At 55.4% G+C, this 26,819-nt stretch overlaps 1 protein-coding gene across 4 annotated transcripts in view; it reads left to right on the forward strand.

Annotated features, from left to right (window-relative positions):
* Positions 1–15,862, forward strand: part of GMEB2 (glucocorticoid modulatory element binding protein 2) — a 17,128-nt gene extending 1,266 nt beyond the window's left edge. Inside the window, exons 1-10 of one of the 4 annotated variants that reach the window (XM_017833276.1) lie at positions 179–883; positions 2,210–2,377; positions 7,218–7,315; positions 8,108–8,238; positions 9,692–9,795; positions 11,030–11,187; positions 12,867–12,938; positions 13,504–13,641; positions 14,175–14,297; positions 14,481–15,862. In XM_017833276.1, coding sequence (XP_017688765.1) covers positions 2,247–2,377; positions 7,218–7,315; positions 8,108–8,238; positions 9,692–9,795; positions 11,030–11,187; positions 12,867–12,938; positions 13,504–13,641; positions 14,175–14,297; positions 14,481–15,127 — 1,602 coding nt within the window. In that variant the 5' untranslated portion in view covers positions 179–883; positions 2,210–2,246 and the 3' untranslated portion in view covers positions 15,128–15,862. Of the gene's footprint in view, positions 1–178; positions 884–938; positions 1,879–2,209; positions 2,378–7,217; positions 7,316–8,107; positions 8,239–9,691; positions 9,796–11,029; positions 11,188–12,866; positions 12,939–13,503; positions 13,642–14,174; positions 14,298–14,480 lie in introns of those variants that run through there. The other 3 variants (XM_017833279.1, XM_017833277.1, XM_017833278.1) reach the window with 3 other exon arrangements.
* The last annotated feature ends 10,957 nt before the right edge of the window (positions 15,863–26,819 follow it).

Below are 26,819 nucleotides of genomic sequence, written 5' to 3' on the forward strand. Positions count from 1 at the left end.
CCCCGTGCACTCCCTCTCCGGCCCCCTCTTTCCACCCCCCGTGCTGCGTTCCGTGTCCCCCCTGCTTCCTGGGAAGCCGCTCTCCACCCTCCTGCAACCCTCTTCCGGGCAGCCCCCCTCCGTGCACCTCCTCTGCGCAGCCCCCCCTCCTGCGTGTACCCCCCAACCCTGTGCAGCCGCAGCCCCCTGTGCCCCCCCCTCCATGCAGCCCACCTCCCGTAGTACCCCTGGTGCTTCATTGCATCTCGCCCCTCTGTGAAGCCACCTCTCCATGCACCCCCTGTGCACCCTTTTGCAACCCCTTTGAAGCCCCATCCCCGTGCTCCCTCTCTCTCTGTGCTCTCCTGCAGCCCACCTCATGCACTTCCCTCACTGTGCACCCCCAAGTACCCTCCCTGCACCCCCACCTTCACCCCCTCCCTCTGTGCACCCCCTTGATTGCTGTCCCCAGTGGTGTCCCCCCATGCAGCCCTCTCCCTGCTCTCTACCGTCCCGATGCTGCATCCCAAAAATCCTTCCCTGCCCTCCCAGTTGTGCAATGCTTTTTTCTTTTTCCTTTTTGTATTTTTTTCCCCACCTCACCCCAAATCTTTCTCGCAGCCCTCAATATGCCCTCATCATCCTGTGAGGTGCACCAGGAGGGATGTACGCGGGCACCCTGAGCCCTGGCAGAGCTGGGGTGCTCCCCTATGCCCCTCATCCCCCTCCACCACCCCATTGCACCCCGCTGCTGCTGTGATTTTAGTAACTTTTTAGATTAATTGTGTTTTCAGCTCAGTTTTTCTCCATTGCATGCCAATTCCTCCCTGAAGGCATTTGAGAAGCACATGTGGAGTTCAATCCCATGATGCTGGGCAGGATGTCCGGAGCATGCCAAAGCCAGGTGCTGGTGCAGAGGCCATTGTGGGTGATGCTAATGCTGCAGGAGGGGCTTTACCCTGAAATGAAGGACAAGTGTGGAGATAGAGTGACAACAAAAATGGGCGTAGTTGAGCCGAATGCAGCTGAGCGATTGCACTGCTGTGAAAACTAAAGTGCTTCTGTTGGTGGCTTCGTGCTGGGCTGGCATGGAGGGGCCAGTCCACCTTGGATAAATCCATGGGCTCTGTGGAGGTGAAGATCACGTTGTGGGGTCCCTGTGGGTCAGGCAGGTGTTTCTGCAGGGCGTGAACCTGCTTGTGAAGTCACATCAGATGTGTTGGGTCAGGGCACTGCTCCAGCCATGTCCTGGGGAAGTAGTGGGAGCCAAGTGGCATCTCTGCCGTGCTTTGTGCCACTGCTTGAAGGACTTCATAGGGGTCTGAGCTTGAACAACTTGCTTTGTTGGCACTGACTTCTCCATACCTGGACGTGGGCTGATCTCCAGCACTGTGGGCAGCAGGGCAAAGGAGGGGATTCTCTCCCTCTGCTCTGCTCTGCTGCGACCCCTCCTGCAGTGCTGCCTCCAGCTCTAGGGCCTCCAACATCAGAAGGATGTGGAGCTGCTGGAGTGAGTCCACAGGAGGCCATGGACTTGCTCTGAGTGCCGGAGCATCTCTGCTATGGAGACAGGCTGGGAGAGCTGGGAGCGTTTGGCTTGGAGAAGAGAAGGCTCTGGGAAGACCTTAGAGAACCTTCCAGTGCCTAAAGGGGCTCCAAGAGAGCTGGAGAGGGAGTGCTGTCTTACATCTATTGCTGATTTATTAGAAATGCACACTTTTAAATAGTTTCCAGATGTCACTTTGTTTCTGCGGGCTTGACATGCTTTTTTAATTTGAATTTTGTGTGTGTGACTTTGGAGGAAGGAAGAGTCCCTGTTTTTGCCATGAAGGAGACAGTGATGAGCTCCTCTGGCAGCATGAAATCCTTCTGAGATAGTTTGAAATACTCAGTGTTAAGGTGTGTTGCCAAATGTATCTTCACAGAGTTTTCAGTGGATGCCAGGACCATTTTTTTTTTTTTTTTTGACCTCTCTCATACTCTGCCCTTCATCTCCTGCACCTCAGTCCCACCCATGCCCATCACTCTCACCCAGCCTGCAGGGTGTGTGTTGGGTTGAGCCTCCCCTCATCCCTCCTCCTGGGAAGGATCACTTGGGGATTTGTTCGTCCACTCTCCGTAGGAACGCGTGGTCCTTGCAGCCCCTTGTCCCACGACGCCGATGTTCCTTCCATGACCAAGGCTATCAGGGAGACCTTCTGACACGGGGCTTCCCCTCGTTTCTTCACAGGCAGCTGGTGACCCAGGGCTCTCCCGCTCCTGCTGGGATGGCGACACCGGACGTCAGCGTCCACATGGAGGAGGTGGTGGTGGTGACGACGCCCGACGGCGCCGTGGACGGCGGGGGCATGGAGGAGGTGAAGACAGTGCTGGTCACCACCAACCTGTCCCAGCACGGGTAAGAGACAGGGTCGGTGCACACCGAGGGGATGTGCTGGAAACCCTCCCACCCGTTGGTGTAGTCAGCTGGGCTGGGATTTAATCCCCCACTGCTCCCTCCCACATCACAGCTCACCGGGGAGTCCCCGGGTTAGGGCCTTGCTGACACCCCAGGACCATACCCAGGGCTCTGCAGCTCTGAACTTGCAGAGCAGGCTCCACTGTTTTTTCTGTTAAAACTGAGTTACCACTGGTGGTTTTGAGCTGGTGCTACCCAGAGTAAAAAGCAATAAAGCCTCTTTATTTATTTATTTATTTATTTATTTATTTATATCTTAAAAAACTAAAAAAAAACCAAAACCCCAACCCAAAATATCCTTTTCTGAGTGGATGTGGATGTTGGAATGTGCACAAATCCGGTTGGAACAGGACACCAGAAGCTAAATCAATGTTTTTCTGCTATTTATTTCACAATTGCTTCACTGAGCTGTGTACCTCCAAGGGATGAGTCTGGCTGCAGCACAGTGAGGGTAATGCAGCTGGGCTCCCCTTCCCTGAAGGTGGGGGAGTTTGGGGCTGTTTTTCAGCCAAGCTCTGCAGGAACCTGCACTGCCAGCAATGGGAGTGAGAGAGGTGGCCTTGAAACCACACAGTGCTGAACAGGGAGGCACTGCTCAAAAAACCCAGAGTGAACGTGTCTGATTGTCCAAGTGCTGTTGCTTTGCCTAATTTCTGCCTTTTTTGTTGGAATTTCGGATTTGAGGCTGTTGGTTCAGATCTGGCCTGTTCAGTGGCAGATGGGCCATGGCCAAGGAGCCTGGCTGGTACCTTGAAGGCCCACGTGGTGATGGGCTCTTTGCTTTATTTCTTTGTTTTTCATGGGATGGTGCCCAGAGCCATTTTTGTGCTTTGCTCTTTTGGTGGGCAGAAAATCCAGATTAACACCTGGAGCTGGATCTAGGCAGGTTTGTCTGATCCAGAAGTTCCCTGTATTTGAAATAAGTAGGTGGTGAGTGGCTGTTTATTCCTCTCCATAAGAAGGAGGTGTTTGTCTCCTTTTCTCAAACATGTCTTTGTGTCAGTGCCCTGGGGCTTTGGGCAGGGCAGAAGGGGACAGTGCATTCCCTTTGTGCTGCTCCAATCCAATGGGATAAAACCCATTAACAGATAAATTTCTGGTAGAGAACGGACAGGGACACAGGCAGAGGCAAGAGCTGTCAGTGCTGGGATGGGCAGGATCTGCCCAGCTCCTCCACATCCTGAGTCTGTGAGTGCTTCCAAAAGCCTTCTCCATTCCCAGAAGAGTGGGTGATAGTGGGGAAGAAGGGTTCCACTCCTCTTGCTTTCTGTCCCATGGTGACTTCCTTGGCTCCCTCAGTGGAGAAGCAGCCAGACGTGAAACCTGGGATATGTCTGCTCTTGGATGCAGGATGGTTCCTGGTTGTAAAGTGGCTCTGAGCCTCTGCAGATCCACGTGCGTGTTGTCTGGGAACATGGATCACAGCAGAGTTTGGCTCAGTCAGTTTGGTTTCTTTTTGCTCTTAGTTCCCCTCCTGTTTTAGCTTGGAAACCTTTTCTCACCCTCCCAGTGTCCCCTGGATGGTCAGGAGCGGGACAGCTCTGCACAGCAGAGAGAGGAACATTTTCATTTAGTCGCAGCTACGAGCAGAGATACCTTGGCAGGCACAAAGAGATTCCCTGAGGATTTTCCATGCAGCTCTCTGGAGAAGGGCTGCTGAGCAGACTCCTGACTCCCCCCTGCTTGGAGATGGTAGTGGGTCCATGGAAAGGATGTAGATTTTGGGGTCATGGAGCAAAACTTGCCTGACTCTCCTTGCCGAGCAGGGCAGTGGGGCTGGTGGAGGGTGGCAGCATGAGCCGCCCACAGTCTCTTCATGGCTTTGGATGGTTGCCTTCATGGGGCTCTACTCCCACAGGGGTGCTGGCTTCCTCTCCCTTTCTCTCTGTAGCCCCAGCTGGCATCAGGAGAGTGACTGCAGGCATAGGCTGAGATCCCTCGTTGTTGGCTCAGTCACCACTCACATGGGGAGCTTTCAACTTGCCTTGTGTGGCACTTAAACCAAGCTCAGCTTAGGGGCTGGTGCCTTTTTCTAGTGCTCCTTTGGGTATGGATTTGCTATTAAAAAAACTCCCTATGCAACCAATTGTTAAGAGCTTAATTAGTCTGTGTGTTCTTAAGGAAAAGGCAGAGGGAAATGGGAAAATAATAATGAGCAAGAAGCTTTTCACTTTGGTCTGCGATTAGAAGGGGTCTATGCTTGGTGCTCTGACAAGGTAGTTGTATTTTTGATCAGCAGCCCCAGCTCAAGGTTTTTGGGGGAAGACTTTTTTCTCTCTCAAGTTCCCAGGTGAGGCAGGAGAGAGGAGAAAGGAGATGCTGGCCTGGTGTGTTATCCACATGTGCTTTCTTCTCTTCCTCCCATCTGGTTTATGGATCCTCCTGGGGAGGAAGATGAGAACCATCCTCCCTGGGCTTCATCATGGCAACCAGCAAAGGCAGGACTGGCTTGGGGGGTTGCACTGCTGGGGCTTGGAAGGTGTTTGTGTTTTCTCTTGCCTCTGCCTCTGGAATGGGATGGGAGAAGCAGTGTGGAGACGCTCGCCTTTTCTTGTGGTTTTATCTCCTCCTCAGTTATATCTCCATGGCAGACACAGACTTTAGTGGCTTGAATTTTTAGTACAAGCTTGGAGTTGGTTTGTTTTCCTCTGGAGGTTTAAGGCATGGGCTGGGTTATTCCTCCCCATCCAGTCGTGCCTTTCGGTCATTTCTCGGAGTGGTGCGAATGCGATGGAGTCCTGGAGGAAGCTCTGTTTCAGGTGCTGACTTTCTGCTGCAGGGGTTTCTTCTGGGTAAGTTGGTGTTGATTCTTGATCTGGTGGCAGGTGGAGGCAGGTCAGGGTCAGAGCTGTGGGGGTGCTGGGCTGTGCACACCAGAGGTGGCTGCTGCCTCTGGCACCCTGCTGAAGTGGTACATACTTTTCTCCAAATGTACCTGGAGAAACGCAAGAAGCCGGCAGCAAACTCATGAAAAATAAACAGGTTACAGTTCTTCTGTTCTTCTGTCAGACTGCCACTTCTCTAATACTCACCTGTGTGCAGATGCCTTAGGAAAGAGTTTGCCTTTTTGAGTTCTTTTGTGTTACCCATCTCCTTCCCCTCCCAGGGCTCTGGGCTGTTGGTCTCTGGGAGGTGCAGAGGCACTGTGACATCCATCCCCTTTCTGTCACAGCTGGATCTGCCTCCATCTCTCTCTTCTCTGGAGCAGCATCTCCAAGTTACTCACCTGGTGAGGCCGAGCTGCCGCCCACACCTTCCTTATCTCTGTGCTGCTCCCCACAGGTACCTGCCCTGCAGCTGCCAAGGGGAGGGATGCTTTGAAGCTGCAGTTCCACCCTGGAGCTGTGTGTTAGGAATCAGGATGGAAAAACCAGTTGCTCTTGAACTTCCTTGTCCCCGTGGCACCGCAGGTGGAAAATGTGGTTGGCAGTGAGTCATTAGGACCATCTTTTAATTCACCCATGATACCAAACTGGGGTAGATTTCAGGTTTGTTTTCTCCATACAGTCTTCCTAGAAAGTTTATATGCTGAAGTGAAAAGCTAATTGTATTTTCCCCCCCCTTCCCCTCCAGGACAAACTTGATGCAGCAATTACTCATCTTCAATAACACTACCAAACATACATCTTAAAAGGAAGGTAGATTTAGATGGGATTTTAGGAAGAAATCCTGCCCTGTGAAGGTGGTGAGGCACCGGCTCAGGTTGCTCAGAGAAGCTGTGGCTGCCCCATCCTTGGAAGTGTTCAAGCACAGGTCAGACAAGGCTTGGAGCAACCTGGGATAGTGGAAGGTGTCCCTGCCTGTGGCAGAGAGGTTGGAATGAGATGGTCTTTAAGGTCTCTTCCAACCCAAACCATTTTGTGGTTTAATGAAAACCCATTAGGAATGGTCCCTGCTGAGCACTGGCTGTGATGCACAGGTCAGATCTGTAGGGGTACCAGATGGGGGTACCAGTTGAGGGGGTGAGGAACATGTCCCTGATCACAGCTCCAAATGCCTGTTCCCTGAGAGTGTGCACCAAAGCTCATTGAAGGGGCTTGAGGCTCTGTATGCCACAGTGAGAGCTGGGACGTGAGAACAACAAGGGTGTGGGTGCTGTGCAGGACCCACTGTGTGACTCTGCGGGCAAAACACTAAGAGAGGGCAGAGATCTCCAGTGTGAGAAGGATGGAAGCAGCTGGATATCTAGCTATTAGTGGATATCATGGGTATATCAGGTTCTAAGAGGCTCAGAGATCGGATTGTGAGGGTCTGTCTCATGTCATCTCTGCTTACAGATCTGCTGTTGGGATTTGTCAAACTTCTTTACAGTGGCTCTGCGGCTCCTTGAGGCCCCGCTCCCACGAGCATCCTGCATACCAGGGGATTCAGCCAGTCCTTTGCCCAGACAGCAGCAGCATGTTTCACACATGTTTTTCCTGGGGAAATCTCAGGCAGAGCTGCCAGAAGCTGGCAGTGAGTTCTGAGCAAGGGGCTGTGCTGACAGCATCCCTCCACGCCAGCTCTCCAGCATGGGCTGGGCTGGAGGCAGCTCCATGGGGCTGGGATTAAAGGAGAGGCAAGGCAGAGCCAGCCAGGCTGCTGACAGGGGCCTGCCTGCTGTGGGGCTCTTCATCTCTACATGGAAAAATGGAGTTGAGCCTCCCAAACCCAGAGCTGACTTTTAGCTCTTGTGGGAAAATGTGGTCCGAGGGACTTCTGAGGCAATGTCTCCACGGGGCATCGGGTGTGGGGGTGGCACAGCCACATGGCTTAAGGATGTCTCCGACTCTCTTTCCAGTGGTGACATAAACGAAGACACTCTGGAGACTGAAAATGCAGCTGCTGCAGCTGCCGCTGCTTTCACGGCCTCCACACACCTGAAGGAAGCGGTTCTAGGTAGGTCAGCTCCTTCCATAGCCCCTTGGTTGAGCTGTACCAGCTCCACTACCCCAAACATAGCACAACCCTGTTCTGGTGCTGGCTGAGAAAGTCTGGGCACTGCTGTGCAGAGCCACCGGGGTACCAGGGATGTTCTCCTGTTGGCCTTGGGGATGCTCTCCCAGGGGTACCAGGGATGCTCTCCCAGCATCCAGGGGAGCCCAGTGGGCAGCAGGGGGTTGGGTGATCAGGAGGGAGCTGGCAGTGCCTGACTGGGCTGCTGCTGCCCTCTCCTGGTGCGGGATGAGTCCCTGTGCCTGGCCATCCCTGGCTTCTGCCCTTCCAGCCTGCCATGGCAATGTCAGTTTTGCAGCAAACTCACTGGCTTTGGTTACAGGTAAAAGTGAATATAGGGAGCAAACACTGTGACCAGCTGGGCTGGAGTTGACTTAAAGCCAGGTTTAGTCTAAAACCAAGGGTGTCTCCACCCAAATAGCATCATTCATTTCTTTTTTTATCAAGAGTGAGACCACTGACTTCTTAGATTCCATGTGCTCAGCTGCAGCTCAGTTGGCGTAAATCTACCTGGGCTGTTTTGCCTGAGAAGTTTGGGTTGGTTGGATGCTTTAGTAGCGAAGTGCAAGTGAGTGGTGGCCACAAACCCCAATACACTCCACCATGCAACATCTACTCTTTTTTCATTCCTGAGTTTCAAAACTGCTTTTCACTGCATGTGTGCCTCGGGGAGGTGAATGGAGGGCTGTGGCTCATGTTTCTTTTTGATCTGTCCCTTCCTCTGATCCCTGTGAGAAGTGAAGATGGCTGAAGATGAGGACAGTTTGGAGGCAGAGATTGTCTACCCCATCACCTGCGGGGACAGCAAAGCCAACCTCATCTGGAGGAAGTTTGTGTGCCCTGGGATCAATGTGAAGTGTGTGCAGGTGAGAGCAGAGAGCCCAACTCTGGGCTCATGCCTGTGTTGTGGGCTCACCTGGCCTGTCCTGGTTGCGATGAGCTGTGGTAGCTGCATCAGAACCACATCTTGCTGGGAAAGGAGGACATTTTCCTGGTACTGTGGTACCTGATATTGGTCTTGGCCAAGTCAAGCAGTTCTGGCTGGAGAGATGCTGCCTCAACTAAACGTGTTATTGAAAATTTTGAGAAATTTGGGCACTTCCAGTATCTGCTCAGTTGGAAAGTTGATAGTTGGAGAAGTGGGGACCTACTGAAGAGCTGCTACTGTGTCCTGGGTAGCTCATGGTTAAAATTTTCATGAATTCACTAATGCACTGTGAGTGAGTCATTGCTGGCATTTGTACATGGCCTAAACAATACCCTGCGAAGGGAGAGTCTCCTTGGGCTCTGCTGCAAGAGGGCTCCCAAAGGATGGTCCTTGCCTTTCCTAGGAGAGATGGTCTTCTCCATCCCCAAGGCAGTGGACAGGTACTGCTGTAAGTAATGTTGCTGCCACCTAAAATCCATCCTCTGCACTGAAGCCCATGTCCTTGTTAAGAGAAGCAGTTTCTCATGCACTCATGGTGGTGTTGCTCTGTGTTGGTCAATGTGGGCATGGAGAGGAGGAGCCCTGGGTTTGGGAAATCCTTTGAGATGGTCTGTAATGTAACACTTTAGAGAGCTGCCTGTTCGCAGCTGGACTTGAGGAACTTGGAGGTCTTTGCCAACCTTAACGATTTTATAATTCTGTGATTCTACAGTTTGCTGTTAGGTCAGCACGTGTGTTCAGTCATGGCTGGGTGTGTAGGGCAATAAAAGAAAGGGAAAGAGTTGGCAAGGTGTGTGCCAGCTGCCTGAAGCTGGTTTTCAGTAGAAGTGGGTGTGTGCTGCGAGAGAGGCCAGAGGTTCCACTGATACCAATGGTTGAGCTCAGGAGCAGGAGGTCCAAAGACCAAATGGTCTTTGATCCCACAAATGGGCTTCTTCCCTCTCTCCTGTGGGCCTTAACATGTCCCTGGACCCAAATGTTACTGGTGCAGCCCAGCTTTTGCTGAGTCCACTGTTAGTGGGAGTGTGAGCAGCTCCCTGCTGTTAATGATACTTTGCACAAGCTCCGGGTGCTTTTTCCCAGCTCTCCTGCCTGGGCTGAGCACTTCCAAACTCACACAGACCCCAAGCCCTTGGCTCTGAGCAGCTGTTAACTAACCATCCATGTTTGGCTTTAATCTTTTTAACTTGGCCAGGGTTCTCTGGGGTGGGAAGTATGTGCCAGCCATCTGGTTTGGTGGTGTTAAATGGCACGTGGAGGCTGCGGTGCAGCTGCACCCACTGCTGGGCACCGGGAAATGCCGCCGGGCTCCGCGGCTGAACCCTGCTGGCAGGGCACCCCTGGGTTATTTACAGCTTGTGGCAATGATGTTGCACCTCTGCCTTCTGCAGTTCGATGATCACCTAATTAGCCCCAAGGAGTTTGTCCACTTGGCAGGCAAGTCCACCCTGAAGGATTGGAAGCGGGCGATCCGGATGAACGGGATCATGCTCCGGTGAGTCTCTTCCTTTTTATCTGTGGACACTTCTTTCTCAGGGAATAGTGGTGGGGCAGAACAGAGCCTTTGGCACAGTTGTTTTCCTGCTGAGGGAGCAAATGAACCACTAAACATTTGTTTTAATGACAGCCTGGCCCCAAATGTGGTCAGTCCAATGGCTTGTGCCTAGGGAATAATTTGGGGCAAGAAATATTTCTCTGGTCATTTTAGGACTTGAACCACACTGAGATCCCAGCTGGTATAAGGACACTGGAAATTTTAATGGTCACTGGTGGTCAGGCCATGCTGTCTGTGGGTTCCCAGTATGACCCACCAGATGGAATTGGTCTGGTCATCACTAATGCTCTGGCTGCAGCACGTCTGCTTGACATCACTTGACAAAAAAAAAAAAAAAAGATTCTTTATGCAAGCATTTATCTTGTCTAGTCTTAACTACAGTAATTCAATTCTTCTATGGTATTCCTGAACACCAGCCTGAGACTGTGATTTAATTAAAGTCTGTCTCTGCCTTTGGGCAGGATAAAAAAGCATCACCTCTTTCTCCAGGAATTGTCAGTGGCTTTGTGCTCTTTTCACAGGGTGACATTGCCTCTCCCTGTATTCTTCTGCTTCAATGCAGGCCTCTCCCATATTCCTCTTAAGCAGCTTTTCCTCCACGTAGATTTTGCATAATAGGCTTAGGCTTTGACAAGGCAGGGCTTTGAGGGGAAAAAAAAAAAAAACAACTAGAGGAGGAATGTGTGAAGGCAAACCCAGCAGCCCATGGGAGCTGGGAATCCTTGGGAAGCTCAGGGGGTTGTTGGCCAGGAAGGCTTGGGGATGCTTCGGAGACAATGTGCTTAGACTGGGAAGATCCCAAATGCCAGTGTTGCCACCCCCTTTGCTTGAGATGAGAGATCTGATTTTAGTTTATGAATAGGGTTATGCCCCATCTTTTTTTGAGGTGTAGAGTCAGAAAGGGAAGGAAGGAAGAGGTTCCCTGCAGTCTCACCCTGAACTGAGACTTGAGCTGACCCTTCTGCTGGAAGCTGCAGCTTCTGAGGGGATGTGCTGGTGCAACCAGAGAGGGACTTTCTCCTCCCCTTCCTCCTACAACAAACGACTTCATCAGCTCCAGTAAGGGCTCCTGTTGCCTCTGAGAAGTTTGGTGTGAAGGCTGCCAGGAGCTGCATCTCGGAGCTCTTGGCTCTTGCTGACGTGCCTGTCCCTGTGCTTGCTCCCCCTCTTTCAGGAAGATCATGGACTCAGGAGAGCTGGATTTCTACCAGCACACAAAGGTGTGTTCCAACACGTGCCGGAGCACCAAAATCGACCTGACTGGAGCCAGGGTGTCCCTGACCAGCCAGACATCGACGGAATACATCCCTCTGACTCCCGCCTCTGCCGATGGTACGTCCAGCCATTCCTCACATCAAAGCACAGGAACCATGCTACGTAACCAAGGTCCCTTAGGGCTGGAGCTTCCCTTCTGGCCTCCTGCCTTTCCCAAAACCAGGCAGCTGAAGCAGAGGACTGCAATTAATCTGTAGCTGTTGTTTGATGAAGTTCCCTTCTGTCCTCACTGCTGGTCGGGCTGTGTCCATAGGGATCAGCTTGGCTTCTCCTGCTGCACAGGGTGGCTGGGTAGGAGTCCCTTCTCCTCTCAGCTCTAACCTGACTTCTTCTGGAATAATTTAGGGGATTTTATTTAAGGCTCACTTATCAGGTTGGTGTGATGAAAGATTAAAGAGAACTGGGGGACACAGCAGATTACTTTTTTATCTGCACTTGTGAATGTAGATCTTAAAAGTGATGGGGCTATATAGCTGTAGCCCTGAACTTAATGGCTTTGAGCTGAAAGAGGGTAGGTTTAGATTGGCTGTTGGGAAGAAATTCTTCCCTGTGAGGGTGGTGAGGCCCTGGCACAGGTTGCCCAGAGAAGCTGTGGGTGCCCTGTCCCTGCAAGTGTTCAAGGCCAGGTTGGATGGGGCTTGGAGCAACCTGGAATAGTGGAAGGTGTTCCTGTCCATGGCAGAGAGGTGGAATGAGATGAGCTTTGAGGTCACTCCCAACCCTAAACATTCTCTGATTTTATGAACTTGACCTGTAATTACAGGTGGCTGTTTTATTGGAAAGCTTTCTAATTTTGGAATACTTCTATATTTCATAACAACTTTTCCATCTGAGCATGAAGAACAGCCCCCAAAGTTCCCCATGTCCCAAGCTCCTAGTGGTGCTGTGGGACAGGGTAAGCCCCTTGTCTGGCTCTCCAGAGTTCCCATGGCACCACATCCTGGTGTTGAGGTGGGGAAGGTGATGCCAATGCACAGCACAGCCTGTTCCAAACCCTCCTGATAAACATGGACATCAGCTCACCGATGGGAGACACTTCCCATGCCACTGAGCTGTGCTGGAATAACCAGAGCCCCGAGGGCTGTGGAGTAAAGGAGCAGAGTGATTGGATTTAATGGCAGCAGCTGAGCATTCCAAACACTCTGCACAGCTCCGTGGGGCTCTGGCCAGATTCCCATCCATCCCGCTCCTGCGCACGGCTTGAATGACGCCGGTTCCTTGGCTCTATGGTAACAAAACCACTGAGATTTGGCAGAGCTGGAGGGAGGGAGGGAGCCCTCCTGCATCCCTGCACAGCTGGGGGGCTGCTCTCCCCTTCGAGGCTTTAGAAACCCTCCAGACAAACGGTGGCTGGGTAAAAAGGGCTGCCAGAAAAACCAGACTAAATCTGTTTGACTTTTGCCCTTAGCAGTACTGGTGTGTTTGCAGGGGAAAATGGGAGGGAAATGCTGCTTTTGAGCATGTGTTCTTGTGCTGCAAGGGTTGCAGGAGTAATCCCTGGGGATTGCACTCCAATGTGGAAAAATAAGTACAGCTGGCACAGCAACCACTTGGGCGTCTCCCTCTGTTTAGTGTTGAGAGTTGGATTCAAACAAAAGTGATCCTGTCCAATAAAAAGGAGCAGTCATGGAAGTGCAGCAAGGGAGTGCTTCCCTTGGAAACAGCCCGTGAAAATACAGGGGAAAAATCAGGACTTGGGAATTTTTTTTTCTTTTCTTTTTTGCTATTGGTTGCAGTGAATGGATCCCCGGCTACAATAACCATAGAAACATGCGAGGATGCCAGTGATTGGAGCACCAGCATTGGAGGTATGGCTTGAGAATCCTGTCAGGCTTGTCCCAGCTGGGTGAAGGAGATGTGGGGAAACAGGGAAATAGGAGGGATGAGGAGCAGGAAGGACCCTCTTGCCAGATCAGCCTTGCATGAATCTCCACTGGGATTATTCCGTTGCTGCTTACGGAGTAAAGTGTGGTGTTATATCCCACCGGTGTGTGGGCTTGGCTGCAGCATCACCTGGGGAAGAAGTTGTTTCCAAGCATTAAGATGTCAAAGCCACAGCCAAATGTGGCTCTAGGGGTTAAAAAAAAAAAAAATCTATCAGAGGGGTCATAAAATCATTCTTTTTCCTTGGTGTGCTCTGAGTACTGGGCTTTTCTGTAGCATTAGTGTCCTGTTTGTGTGGGACAGAGATTGGGAGAGCATGTCCTTCCCTGGCTGCCCTTCCTTTGGGCCCAGGGGTCTTGCCCCAGCCCCCTGACCTCCAGCCCAGCGGGACTGCACCCCTGCAGGGGTTGTCTGCAGCGAACCCACAGCAGATGGCCATTAAAGCCCCGCTGAGGATTTTGAGGTTCTCCTTGCTTTCTCTTTCTGCAGATGACACCTTTGCTTTTTGGCAAGGTCTGAAAGACACTGGTCTCCTGGAAGAAGTGATCCACGAGTTCCATCAGGAGTTGGTGGAGACCATGAAGGGCTTGCAGCAGCGAGCGCAGGATCCCCCGCTGCAGCTCGGGGGTAAGGACCTGGGCACGGGGCTCAGTCATCTTGGGACAGGGGCTTGTGGGTTTATTTCTCCTTGGGGATATATGGATGGCACTATAGGAACATAGCTCATCATAACAAATCCCATTTCTGGCTGCTCCCTGGGCAGGCTCTTGGCTGTGCTCAGGGACACTTCAGGTGACCTCAGTTCTCCAATTCCCTGTGCCTGGGGCTTCCTCTCTGCTGGCTTTGGGTCTGGACAAGTGCTTGGCTTGGGAACTGAGGTGGAATCTGGGCCATTGGAATAACGATACAGCAAGCAGCTACTGTGCCAGCAGATTTCTTATCACCCCTGCTAGGCAGGAGAGGACTGTTTACGTGCTGTAGACCTCTTGCCCTTTCTCATGGCTTCTGCCTTCTCCTCTTCCCCAGCCTCTTGCGTTACCCTCCTGCAGATTTTGGCTGTCTCAGCTGGACGTGTTTGCTGTCGTGTGGCTTTTTCCAAGCCGTAAGTAGCTTGCATGGGGAATTTTGCTTCCTCAAAGGTCTGTGTCTTGTTTTTTAAGATGCTGTTTTACTCAACAACGTAGTCCAGAACTTTGGTATGCTGGATCTGGTCAAGAAGGTCCTGGCCAGCCACAAGTGCCAGATGGATCGCTCGAGGGAGCAGTACACACGGGATTTGGCAGGTATGTCCTCAGACCAGTGTGACACTGGTCATCACTGCCTTCTCTTTTGGGCTAAGAAAGTGGGGTTTGTGTTAAAGCTGATGTTTGCTAAACCAGCCCTGATGGGACTGGCTCCAGGCATTGCCACAGTCCCTGGGAAGCTTGTCCAGGATCCAGGCTGAGCCAAACCTCTTCTCTCTCCAGCTCTGGAGCAGCAGTGTGACGAGCACCGCAAGCGAGCAAAGGAGCTGAAGCACAAATCGCAGCATCTCAACAACGTCCTGATGACCCTCACTCCTGTCTCCGTCCCCACACCTCTGAAACGTCCCAGGCTGACCAGGGCCACCTCCGGACCAGCTGCCATCACCTCCCAGGTCCTGTCCCAGCCAGCACAGCTCGCAGTCACCCCTGGCGTACCAGTCTCCCAGATTGCCAACATCCCTCTCAGCAAAGTGGTCTCGGCCCTCCCGCCCTCAGTGCTGGGGAAGAGCCCGACCCAGCCCCCCGCTGCCAGCTCCCCGGCCTCCCCACTGCTGGGGGGGTACACGGTGCTGGCCTCCGCCGGCTCCACCTTCCCCAGCACGGTGGAGATCCACCCGGACGCTTCCAACCTGACGGTGCTGAGCACGGCCGCGGTCCAGGACGGCAGCACAGTGGTGAAGGTGGTGAGCCCCTTCCAGCTCCTGACGCTGCCAGGACTTGGCACGACCATCCAGAATGTGACACAAATAGCTCCTGGTGGGAGCACGGTTGTGACTGTCCCATCTGGTGCCGCCGAGGCCGCCGGGGACGAGCACGCTGCCGCTGCCATCGAGGTGACTGCAGTGGCCGACGAGGCGGAGCAGAAGTGAGAGGGGGGGACTTGCCTGGAGGGACGCTGGCTGTGCCACTCTGGGGGGAACTGCCTCTTCTCTGGCTGCACTGTGGGACGAGGAGTGGTGTCACGAGGGGCACGGGCTAACAAGACTCAGAACAGCTCGTGTTGGGAGTGAGGAGGTTCAGGTCAGAGGAAAGGAAGGGGGAGGAAGGATACCCAGAGAAGGGAAAGGCAAAAGTGCTCTGCCCTGTATGGAGGAGAGAAGAAAAAAAGAGCTTATTTTTTTATAAAGCTTTCCTCCCCTGTTCTCTTGGAATAGTTATCCTGCTCTGGCTCATCAACCCTGCCTCATAGGCAGACTCAGCCAGAGCAATGTCCATTGGAGGAGTGGGCAGGAGCAAAAGGAGAAGAGCAAGTGAAGCTGCCAAGGGGTCTGGCATAAGGGGAGCTTGCTGCTCCCCATCCCCAGAGGCTGCAGGGATGGAGAGGGGATGCCAAGAGCAAGAATTCCATGGATATGTACAATCATCAACATCAGGAAGGGCTCTGTGGCAGTGCGGGCGCAGGCCCCGGGAGGTTGGGTTCTGTGTGTGACACTGGCATTTTTGGGTAGCAGAAACAAGTGGGAGCTGTTGTGACAGCGGTCATGGCGGTTGCCCAGGTCTACTGGGGGAAGGAGTGGGAAGAGAGAAACCCAGAGGGCCAGGAAGAGCTGTGACTTCTGAGGATTTAGGGTCCTTTTCTAGTTTTCTCAAAAAAAAAAAAAAAATCCATTCTTTGGGATTTTTTTTTAAGCCAACGGCGATTTTTAAGCAAAGCCCTGGTTGGGAAGCTCATTCTGCATGGCAGAGCCGTACTGCTGAACGTGCAGAGCTGAGCCCAGCGGCCACGCTCCAAGGAGCTCACACTTCCTCACCAGGGGGGACCCCGGTGTCCCCAGTCCCCACATCCCGCCGGGTGCCTCATCCCGTGGGAGCCGGGCGCTGCCAGTCCCTCCCCGCCGGATCTGAGCAGCTGTTCCGTGGTGGGGTGTTCAACCCCCTTCCCCCCAGGATTCCTTCAGCTGCCCTACCCGCTGCGGCTCCCACCAGGTCCCATCCCAGGGCCCCCGTGTGCCCTGTGGCCGCAGCAAAGCTCACGCTGTCTCTGGCTGGAAGGAGTCGGGTGCTCGGAGTGCTGGGGTTTCTCCAAACTTTATCTGGCAACAGCAGCAGTGACAGGTCACTTTAATGAGTTAATAAATATTTTTTTTGAAAGAGTGTTGCTGGTTTATTGTGCTTCTGCGTCTGGATGCAACAGCTGGGGTTGCAAAGCGGGGGCTAAGGCAGGACAGGAACACTCTTTATTAGATATGAATATATGTGTCCTCTGTGCTCTCTCTGGCTGTAGGTGTGTAAGGAGCCTGAAACGTGGCTCCAAAGTCTGATTGTCCATGGCATGGCTGGGCTGGACTGGCTGCACCCAGTGCTGATAACCACCGGTCCCCAAGCTGTGTTTAGAAAAGTTCTGACACGTAATCATGGGGAAAAGTGATCTATTCCTCTGAGGCATTAGATTTTGTTTCGTTTCAGCAGAGGCTGAGCCGGGGCTGCAACTGAGGAGGAGTCCTACCTTATCAGAGGCTTTTCCCTCCCAGCTGCCTGCTGTTAAGATATTGAAGTCTTATCTGTGTACTTGGGACAGCAGTAGCATGTCAGACTGAGGAAATAAAAAGGTTTGTGATCACCCTGAGCTGCCTTTTGCCTCTCCAGCGTGAGCAGCAGTGCTGAGCCACACCTGGGGTGTGTTTCCAACCCAAATCCCCCTGCTCCCGTGCTGTGATGGTGAGTGAAGGTCCATCTGCACCACAGGGACAACTTTCTCCAGCAGTGCTGGGGCTGGAAAGCCGTGGTGCCTTTGTCCAGCCCTGAAGAGCTGTGGGCTGAGCATCCTGCTCCAGCCATCTCTGCTTTGGACAAACTCATCCACGTTATTCAGGGACTGAGGGAGAGGAGACATCCAGGCGGAAAGGGGATGGCTGGAGGGATCTCCTGGCTCCTCTTTAATGGTATCAGAGGTGGCATCAGAGTGTGGGGTGGGACAGGGTTTGTGGCATCTCTGTGTTGGCATGACAGTGCTGGGGATATGGCAGTGGGCAGCAAGTGCCAGGGCAGAGCAGGCAGGAGGCAGCAGCTCTTTCCTGGCTACGTGCACCTTTACCTGCCCTAGAGACTATAGATCACCTCACCGGCAAAGCATTCCCAGCGTGGGCGTACTTTGCTCTGCTAAGCGGCGCTTCCTTGGGATGTAAACAGCTCCCCAAGCAATAAAAGCTCTGCAGGCAGATTTGGGCTGGTGCAGTCCTTCCCTCCCTTTGAGCAGCTCTCGGGGCAGCCAGTCAGAAAGGTGCTGGTGGGGCAGCCCTGTTTTTCTCGAGAGACTACCTGGGGTGCTGAGGGATGCCCCGGTGATGTGTTCCACTCCCGGGATGGCTGTGCTGCTCCTGGGTGTGCCGCGGTGCTTCCCCGCCCTGCCGAGGGCAGCTGGGGGCTTGCAGAGTCAGAAACTCGTGGGAGGATGAGGGCTGAAAAGGAAAAGCAAAGAAGGAAGTTGTCTGCAGCAAGTTGTAAGCAGAGATTTATAAATTAGTGTCAGGATGAGTGGCCTTGGGCTGGATGTGGCCGTGGGGACTTGAGCAACATGCCCTGGCCGTGGGGACAGTCCCGTGCGAGTGTGGCAGTAGCTCCTGGTCCTGCAGCCCTGGTTTCAGCAGGGGTGGTAAAGCATCGGCCGTGGGGGCACGTCCCACCTGCGGATCAGCTCTTCCCACAGCGCTGAGATCTGGGGCTCTGCAGCGGGGAGCCCTCAAGCCCTGCCCTCTCCAGGGGGGCTGCACTCACCAGAGGGGGCTCCCAGGGCTGCATTGAGTGTTGTGCACTCCACAACTGGATCATTGCAGTGGATCCCAGTGTGTCCACCTGCGGTGGGAGCCTGGGGTCCCTGCAGCAGGGCTGGGGCCCTCAGAACCCACCCTACCAGCCTGGTGCTGCCAGCAGCTGCCTTCCTGGGGTCCTTGGGTGCTCAGCCGTGCTCCCCTCTCCTCCTGTTGGGAGCCCGGGGCTGCTCCACTCACAGCCGGCTTTGGACGACTCACATCCAGAGACAAATTACATAAGGGCTGAGGATGACTCACGCCAAGTCCCTGTTTTTTCCTGGATTGTGTGGTGATGGAGACTCGGCTGCTTGCGTTTTCTCCTCCAGGTATCCACGGAAGCAGCCTGCGATATTTGGGAAAAAGCAGAGACTCCTGCTTCCCAGGTATCCGACCGGCAGCGTTGGGAGCAGAGCTGTGCCATGGTCCTGCCTAGCAGATGCCTGGGGGGTGCCAGGGAGTGGAGGGCTGTGAGAAATCACAAGTGTCCACTCAGTCTCTGCGTCTCTCTGGGCTGGTGAGGGCTGTTACCAGGGTAGGAGATGCTCCAGCATCCTCGCGGGAAGGCTCTCCCGCCTCCCAGATTGTCCTCGGACAAGCCCTGTGTGTGCAGCACACAAAGGGCAGCGTATCTGGGGGGGGGGAGGGACAGCAGCGATGACTTCGTGGAGAAACCGCTCCGTGACAGTCAGCCGTGCCGCCGCAGGAATGGAAACCGAAACTCGGCGCTTTCGGGTTGGGTGTTTGTTTGTCTAAAATCGGCAAATCCTGGGTTTCGGTTCTCCCCCGCCCTAATGCTGTGGATGCGGTGACGCAGCTTTGCCTCCTCCCTGCTCCGGCGGTGGCTTCCTGCGCCCCGCGGCCAGCGATGGAGGGACAGGATGGAGGGACAGCGGAGCCGGCTCCTGCCCGCGCTGCTCCGCGGCTTCTCGCGCCTTTGCATGTGTTGAGGAGGGCCGGAAGCTTTATGTAATAGAGTGAGAACTGTTTGTTCCCACCTGTAAAACCAGAGTGAAGCCTCAGTGCCAAGGCTGCTCCACCTGGGTGAGCTGGGCACTGCCTGTCCTGGCTTGGGCACATGGGGAAGGTTGTTTCAGGTATTTTGTTTGTTTTTCACTGATCCCGCCTGAGCTGTCGCACAGACCCTTGTTGTGGTTTAGAGTCAGGGCTGCAGAGGGGGACGGTTTCCCCCACAGGCAATACCAAGCAGGGACAGGCTGTATCTCTGTGGAACATCCTGGTACCAGGGCTGGGCCTTGCTTGGCTCCAGGAATGCATCCTCACAGGGGAAGGGATCGTTCCTTCCCAGCCAGGGATGGAGCCCTGGTGCTGCCCAAACTGTAACAGTTCTCATGTCAGCTGGGAAGCCCTTTCCTGGGCAGGAACACAGAGTGTGGGGGCTCCGTGGGGGTCAGTTCCTGCTGCGGGGCTGAGCCACCCAGTGCTCCCTGCTGACAAGTACACGGAGCAGAGCGTGACATTTTTCGGGTGGCTGTTCCACCACGGGTCCAGCAGTGACTAAAGCATTGGTGCATGGACTGGGTGGGTTTGCCAGCCAGGAATGCCCCGTTCCCATGGCAGCCCACTGTTCCAGTGGGATCTGTTCAGAGCCCACAGGCCTGGGCTGTCCCACTCCCCTCAGTGGTGGGAAAGCCCCTTGCCCTCAGGGCTCCACAGGGTGCTGCTGGATGGGAGCAGGGCAGGGGTTCTCCCTGAGTCCCCCAGTGGCTGGAAGGTCAAAAACATTGTTTTTCTTCCTCCTTCCATCTGTGTTGACAAACACACCAGAAAACAGTCCCTGTCACTCCTTCCTCCCTGCGCTGCTGCCGCCAGCGTAACCCACGGGCTGTGTTTCCTCCTCCCACTTGTTTTGAGGAAAAACTTCTCTTTCTGTGCCTGAGGCTGGCTTTGTGTTCAGGTGGCACCACCAAGCACGACGTGCCCATCGCTTGACAGAGGGATTGAACAGCGGTGCTGTCAGCACAGAGACTTTGCCTCTGGTGCCTGCTATCTTTACAGCCACCTGTAGCTGGAGGTGTGTTCGTTTTCCCTGGTTGTTTCCAGGGCTTGCAGCTGGCTTCTGGCATGAAGATAATTCCATTAGGTGGGAATGCTGGAGCATGACTGTAGCACCGGGCCCAGCGCAACACCCGCTTCGCGGGCCGGGGCTTTCTGAAGCCTCATGCCCAGGCTGGTGAGATGATGCTGTTGTGGTGGGTTCCTGGGGCTGGAGGTGGGTTACAGGGACTTCCTGGGGTTTTTGCTTGGGTGTGTGTGTTTTGAGGGGTTTGTCAGTTATGTGTGAGTACCACCCGCAAATTCGCAGCAGCACCAGAACAGACGAGGGGAGGACGCTGCCTCATGGTGGGATGAGGTGCTGAGCTGCTGTGGGGTGGGTTTGGTGAGGTGGCAGGGGGCAATGCTGGGGGGCTGAGGAACCTCCACACCCCGGATGCTGAGGATGCCCCACTCCTCAGGTGCTGAGGAGCCCCACACCTGGGTGCTGAGCATCAGGCGATGGTGCTTGTGCAGTGGCATGTGCCCACAACTCGGGATGTGGGCTCTTGCCCCCGGCTGTGTGTTCTGCCCCACAAAACCGGAGACTCTGCTGCTGCCGGGGGTGGATTTGGGGTTTGGGTTTGTTTTTGGCTCGAGGCTGATCTCTGCAGAGTGTGCACCGCGCCGGGCGGGGAAGCGAACGGAAAACGAAAGTGATGAACAGAAAGGAAGGCAGCGCTCTGCCCCCACCGCCCTCCCTCCCGAGCACCATTAAAAGGCTGCCGGGGGGGCCGGGCTGGGCACTGGGGCTGCCGATCGATATTCGCTCATAACTCGCCGGTGCCGCTGCAACCTGCGCTGGACCGAGGCTGAGCGCGGGGATCACCCTCGGCGGGTGAGCAGCGGCTCCGGGAGTGGCCCCTTCACGCTGGGGGGAGAGAGGGGAGGTCATGACCCGGGTGAGATTCGGCCCCCGATGCGCGGAGATGAGCGAGTGGAGCGGGACGGGGATGGAAGGCTGGCACCCCCAGGAGCGCGCGTCCTGTTCGCTGCGGGATGCGGGTGATGCTATCCCGCCGGTGCCGGTACCGGCTCCTGCTTCCCTCGGTGCTGGTGCCCACTCCCCCTGGTGCCCCTTCCCCCTGGTGCCCGGTGCCGGCTCCCCTCGCCCTGATGCCGGTCCCTCTTGTCCGGTGCCGGCTCCCCCCGCCCGGTGGCGGTCCCGGTGGCGGTCCCGGTGGCGGGTCCCTCCAGTCCCGGTGCCGGCTCCTGCTCCCCCCGGTGCCGGTTCCCCCCGCCCGGTGCCGGTGCCGGCTCCTGCTCCCCGCGGTGCCGGCGGGCGGGGCGGGGCGGGGCCGCCGTGATGCAATTTCCGCGAAGTCCGGCCCCGGTTTGAATGCGGGGAGGCCCCAGAAACGAAACTGCCGGCGGCGACGAGTCCCCGGGTCCCCCTGAGCCCCCCACCCCGGCGGCGGCGGCGGCGGCGGCGGTGAGAGCGGCGGGGGAGGCTTCGAGCGTGGGGGAGCTCCGGGGATGGGGGGTCTGCGGAGCGCCCTGGGGGGCAGCAGGACCGAGGGTGCCCCCGGCAGCCCCGCAGCGAGCCGTGGGGTGCTGCAGGGCGTGCGGGATGCTGCAGGGCGTGCGGGGTGTGCATCCCGCTCAGCCCCCGCCTCGGCTCGCAGCGTCCCTGCCCGGGCTGGCGCGCCATGGGGAGAGGAGGGTCATGTCCAGGGTGCAGATCTTGGGGTGCAAAGCTCTGGATCGAGGATAGGGAGAACCCCAGGGGTGCGCAGTGCCGCCTCCGGTGGGCGAACGCCGAAAGCTCCCCCTTCTGCTGCCGCCTCTGAGGACGGAGCATCTGGGAGCTCCGCGTGAACTTCTTACAGTTGGATAAAGCAAATGCAGCATCTCGGGGTATCTGGGGGCTCTGCACAAACTGGAGGGGTGCCCCGAGAACTTTGGAGGCTGTTTTTGCACTGGAGGGAGATACCGGCGGGGTGCGGCTTCGGTGCAGCCAGGAGGGGGACTGTGGGCAATGGGGTGGCACCGGGCAGCATCCGCCAGGCAGCTCCTTTTCCACCGTTGCCAAACCCTCCCGGCTAGCCCGGCTGCACCAATCACCCGTGGGCTGCTGGGGATGCTGAGACGGTCTCGCACTGCTGCTCCGAATGCTTGTAGTTGAGGAAAAACTCCCCAGTGCTCAGCCGGGTCTGATAGCTGGGATGCGGGGCTGCAGCCCCTCAAGGCACGCGGTGCCCTGTCCCCATCCTCACAGAGGGCTGTCCCAGCACTCTGATCAACGTCGCTCACTCTGATCGAGGGGCATTTGGCTTACTCCAGCCTAACGCGTTGCCTAATATCCTGTCAATAATTAACCAAGTGCTGATTCTGGTGAAGAACCGCCTTCCTCCTGGTGGGATGGGATGGGTGCGGAGCGTCAGAACGCAGGGACACGATGAGCATTTCTCTGCCACGGCCGTGCTTCCACTCGCCATTACTGGAGAAATGTGATTATCTCTGGTCTCAGCGCTGCCCCGCGAGGCGCCTGCCGGGGACGATGCTCGGACACAGCGTGGCCCGGCCCTGACCCAAAGCGTCTTCCTGAGTGCGGAGGAAATGCTGTCAGCGATGGTGTGGTTTGGTTTGCTTTGTGGCAAGGCTGGACCTGTGCTGGCAGTGGGGCTGAGTCGGTGCCCGGGGAGGGTCCGTGCGACTGGGAGAGAGGCAGATACTCACCCTGATGGGGCCATGAACCTCCCTGACCTGGGGGTACAATAAACCAGCCTCTCTATCTGCCAGGGTGAGTTGTCACCCATCAGCGGGATGTGAGTGGCTTTAAACACTCGTCTGGTCTTTTCAGGACCGGTGTAAAGAAGGTTGTTTTCCTTAAAATATCCAAAAGTCAGCTTGTCAACCATGGTCTGTGGCTGGCTTGTAAATGCTGCTCCCCATCAGCAAATGCCCTTTTTTGGGGCATTTGGATTTTGCCCCAAGACACCAGTTGACATCAGTTTTATTCTCGGTGGGACAGTTGTCTTACAGCACACCTCCCTGAGCTTCCTTGTGCCCTTAGTCTTCCCTCCACCCCAGCCTGGATTGCAAAAGCTCCCCTAGCTTTTTTCTTTTTTCCTTTTTTTTTTTTTTTCTCTTCCTGGTATAAGACTGTAGAGAGAAAAATTGCTTTAATTTGCGGGCAGTGCTGGTGCTGTGCAGAGACTTTGAGCGGGGTTTGCACTTCCCCTTCCGCTTCCCTCCCACCTCCAGACCCAGAGCATGTTCTGGCAGTTTGCTCAAAGTCAAACGCTTTCTTAAAAAAATAAACAGCAAGGCAATTGACCCCTTTAAAGGTGGAATATTCCCTCTTAGTTTTTTACAGCTGGGATGCCCTGCCTGGGCATGAATTCTGGTAGCAGCCTGGCTGTCCTGCAAGATTTTTATGGGCAGTTCTTAAGCGTTTAACTGGGTTTGTCGGTGCTGTGGGACCGTGTCTCCCGTGGGCTCTGTGGCTGTGGACGTGCTGGGACCAGGAAGTTTGGCTCCCTCTCTCCGGAGCCATGTGCCACCGATCAGGTTTCATCCTCTCCTGTGTGTGTAACTGAGGTATTTTGGAGTTTTCACCAGTTTCAATGTTGCACAGATGTTGCACAAACCCTGAGCGTGAGTGCCTTTCCCAGAGGGCTCGTCTAAAGGAGGAGTCTTCCAGAGGAAGGAAGGTGAAACTGCTGTCGGAGGGATGCCAAGGTGTTCCCGAAGCTGCAGATGTCAGTTCTGATTCCACTGGGAATGCGCTGCCCCCACCAGCTTCAGAGGAGCTGAAAGGCTCTTGGAGGCTGAGTGCGACCTGGGTCCCGCTCCGGGCATTCCCAGTGTGGAGGTTTGGGAACAGCCTGACCCCACCAGCCCCTTGCTGCCACCATCTCCCCCCGTGTCCCTCCTGCCCAAGCCAAATTCCCGGGACAAGCTGAGCCTGCAGCCGCAGGAGTCTCTGCCTCTGCCCTGGGGTCCCAGTTAGCTTCAGCTCATCACTCAGTTCCTGGGGAAAGCCGAGTGGGAATGCTCCCTCTTAGCAAACGGTCTCTCTGGGCTGGCACAGGAGGGAGCAGGTGCAGGGATTTTCCCTCCTGCAGCCCAGCACAGGGTCCTGCGGAGCCACACTCGGAGCAAACTGTGTCTCCCCAAACCACTGCCCAGGTTCCCAGTGTCTGTGGGTTTTTCAGGAGCTCATGATACTGGAGCAATTTGACTGGAGCAGCTTCCAAGCAGCTCCAGAGGGTCTGCAGCCCCTGCCAGTGCTGTGCTGCCTTTGCTGTCTTGCTGGGGATCAGCAGAGCATCCCTTGATGCCCTTGGGCAGGAGACACAGTGTCCCATGCCCTGTCCTGCCTTCATAGGTGCTCTCCTGAATTTTTATTGTTTCCCAAATTATTTCATTTCAGTGGAAAGCATTTTCTCTGCATCAGTCAGCAATCAGGCAGCACCAGAACCTCTGCTATGGCTCCAACCTTTCTTTTTTTGTGGTAGAACCAGAGCAAAGAAAGAGCTCCCGACCCCTGGGCTGCAGAAACAGTTTTAGTCCAATGGCCGTGACCTTGTTACAGGCAGAGGATGGGATATCCTGGCTCTCTGCTGGCCTCAGCCCATTCTGGGTCAGGGCTGCTCTTTTTCACTGCCAGCCTGCACTGAGTGCTGCAAGTAAAGGTTTGGAAGTGAAGGCACAGAGATGAGTCGGGGTGATTTAGCTCTGGGTGCAGAGCTGATGCCGTGGCACAGTGACCCAAATCAAGCCAGCGCTGCCGTGGGAGTCCACCACGGAATCCCACGGCTTTCCAAATCAGAAACCTGCAGCTCTGCCCAGTGCCAGGCTCGCTGCCAGGCCTTGAGAGATAAACTGGGCTGGTGTTTATCCACTGAGCACGTGTCCGACCTGATACACACAGAGAAGTAGGATTAGGTGGTTCCTTCCTGGCTCGGCAGCGGGTGGGTGCTGTGACACTGGGATGGGAGGTGAGGACCTCTTTGAGGTTGAGCTGGGAGGGTGGGTGATGCTCCTGCCACTTCCAGCTTGGTGTTTGCTACCTGGAGCTCTAGCTGGAGCGGCAGCTTCAGCACGCCCTGCCTGCCTCCCCCAGCACCCCTTTAATCCCAGAGGAGGGAAAAGGATTCTTAACTAAAAGTGAAAAGTATTTCTGCAGAAGCAATGCAAGGTTTGCCCTCCTCCTCCATTGTCCACTGGACCTCAGCTGTAAATCTGTCTCATCCCCAGTATCACTGGAGAGCCAGTCCATGGTGGCTGCTGGTCAGGAGCCCTCGGCATGAGGCTGGTGGCTTTGCTTAGCAGCACACCCTGCCCGCGGATGTGCCTGGGCATGTTTCCTTCACCCCGACCACGTGGCCCAGCCACCAAACCCTGCAGCATCATTCCCAGGGACGTTCCTGGCCTCTGGTTACCCAGGAAACTGATGGCAAATGCCGGAGCTGGTGGCCGGAGAGGGCAGTGAGCCGTCAGTTGCTTTCCTCACCGCCAGGGCTGAGCTCTCCCAGCCGGATGTTTACTGAGCTGCCAGCTGGAGAGATGCTGGCAGGTCCCTGTTCCTGCATGCCCATCTCCTGGCCGTGGGTGCTGCATCCCAGGAGCAAAGAGGGTGGTTCCTTCCTTAGTTAATTCCAATTAATCTTTTGTGCCACGAGGGCAGATGCGCTGAGGGGCTCGAGCTGGGTTCCTCCCACTTGTTGTGGGGCTGCCCAGCCAGCCCAGAGCAGAGAGCAGGAAAAAGAAAGAGAAAGTTGGCAGGAGGGAACCGAGGTGGGGGAGGCGCCGGCAGCAGGAAGAGGAAGTTGGATAATGTGGCTGTGGTCTGGGGGGAGCTCTGTGCCCACTGTGGGGGCCGGGGTGGGTCCTCTGGGGCAGCCTCCACTGCTTTGCCATGTTGGGTGGTAAATGCTGATGGTCTACGGGCTGTGGCACACGGGACCAGGCTGAGCCCTGCTGAGAGCCAGCACCACTCAGCAGCATGATCCCTGTGGGACATGGTCCCCTGGGACCTGGGGTGGTGGGGGAACAGAGCTAGGTGAGTGGGTGGGGGCAGACCTCAGGTGCTGGGTTGCCGAGTGTGAGGGTGTCTGGGCGGGGCTCCTGGCTGTGCTGTTGCCTCTGTGTGCACCCAGCCAGGAACTGTCTGATATTTCCTGCTAAGTTGCTTGTTCCTTGTTCCTTTGTCAGGCTTCATGAGCTCGCACCAATGGCTGGTAGGTACACAGTGAGCTAGGACACATCCACTCGCTCCATGGCACCTCCTCTCCCTGGCATCACCTGGTAGGACCTTCCCAACATTCATTTTGCTCTGCTCAAGCCACCACCAAAGATGCCGACAGCCAATGGCCCAGGGGTGCCGCTGGGCAGCCTCCAGAAGCATCTGGAGCTGCTCCTGGTCTGCTCCAAGTGCAGCGTGAAGGAGAATGAGATCACCTACCACCCGCGGGAGGTGGAGCACAAGTGCATGTACGAGATCCTGCTGGCCCGCTGCCGCAGCCACCGGAGCACGGCCTGGAGGAAGGTGTCCCGGCGGCCCGGCTTCCCCAACCCAGCACGCTACGCCGTCTGCAGGTACTACGTGATGGGGATGGGCTGCACCAGGCACAAGAACCAGTGCACCTTTGCCTGGAGCGTGGAGGAGGCCATGGTCTGGAACTTTGAGAGAGAACACCAGCTGGAGCGCCGCTGGCTGAAGGCGGCAGTGCTGCAGGCGCAGCTGGGGAGTCACCCCCACACTGCCCCCCACCCCACTGCCAGCGCTGCCAGTGAGATCACCAGCGAGTTC

This window comes from Lepidothrix coronata, unplaced genomic scaffold (genome assembly GCF_001604755.1).
Source record: "Lepidothrix coronata isolate B3197 unplaced genomic scaffold, Lepidothrix_coronata-1.0 Scaffold212, whole genome shotgun sequence".
Classification (NCBI taxonomy): Eukaryota; Metazoa; Chordata; class Aves; order Passeriformes; family Pipridae; genus Lepidothrix; species Lepidothrix coronata.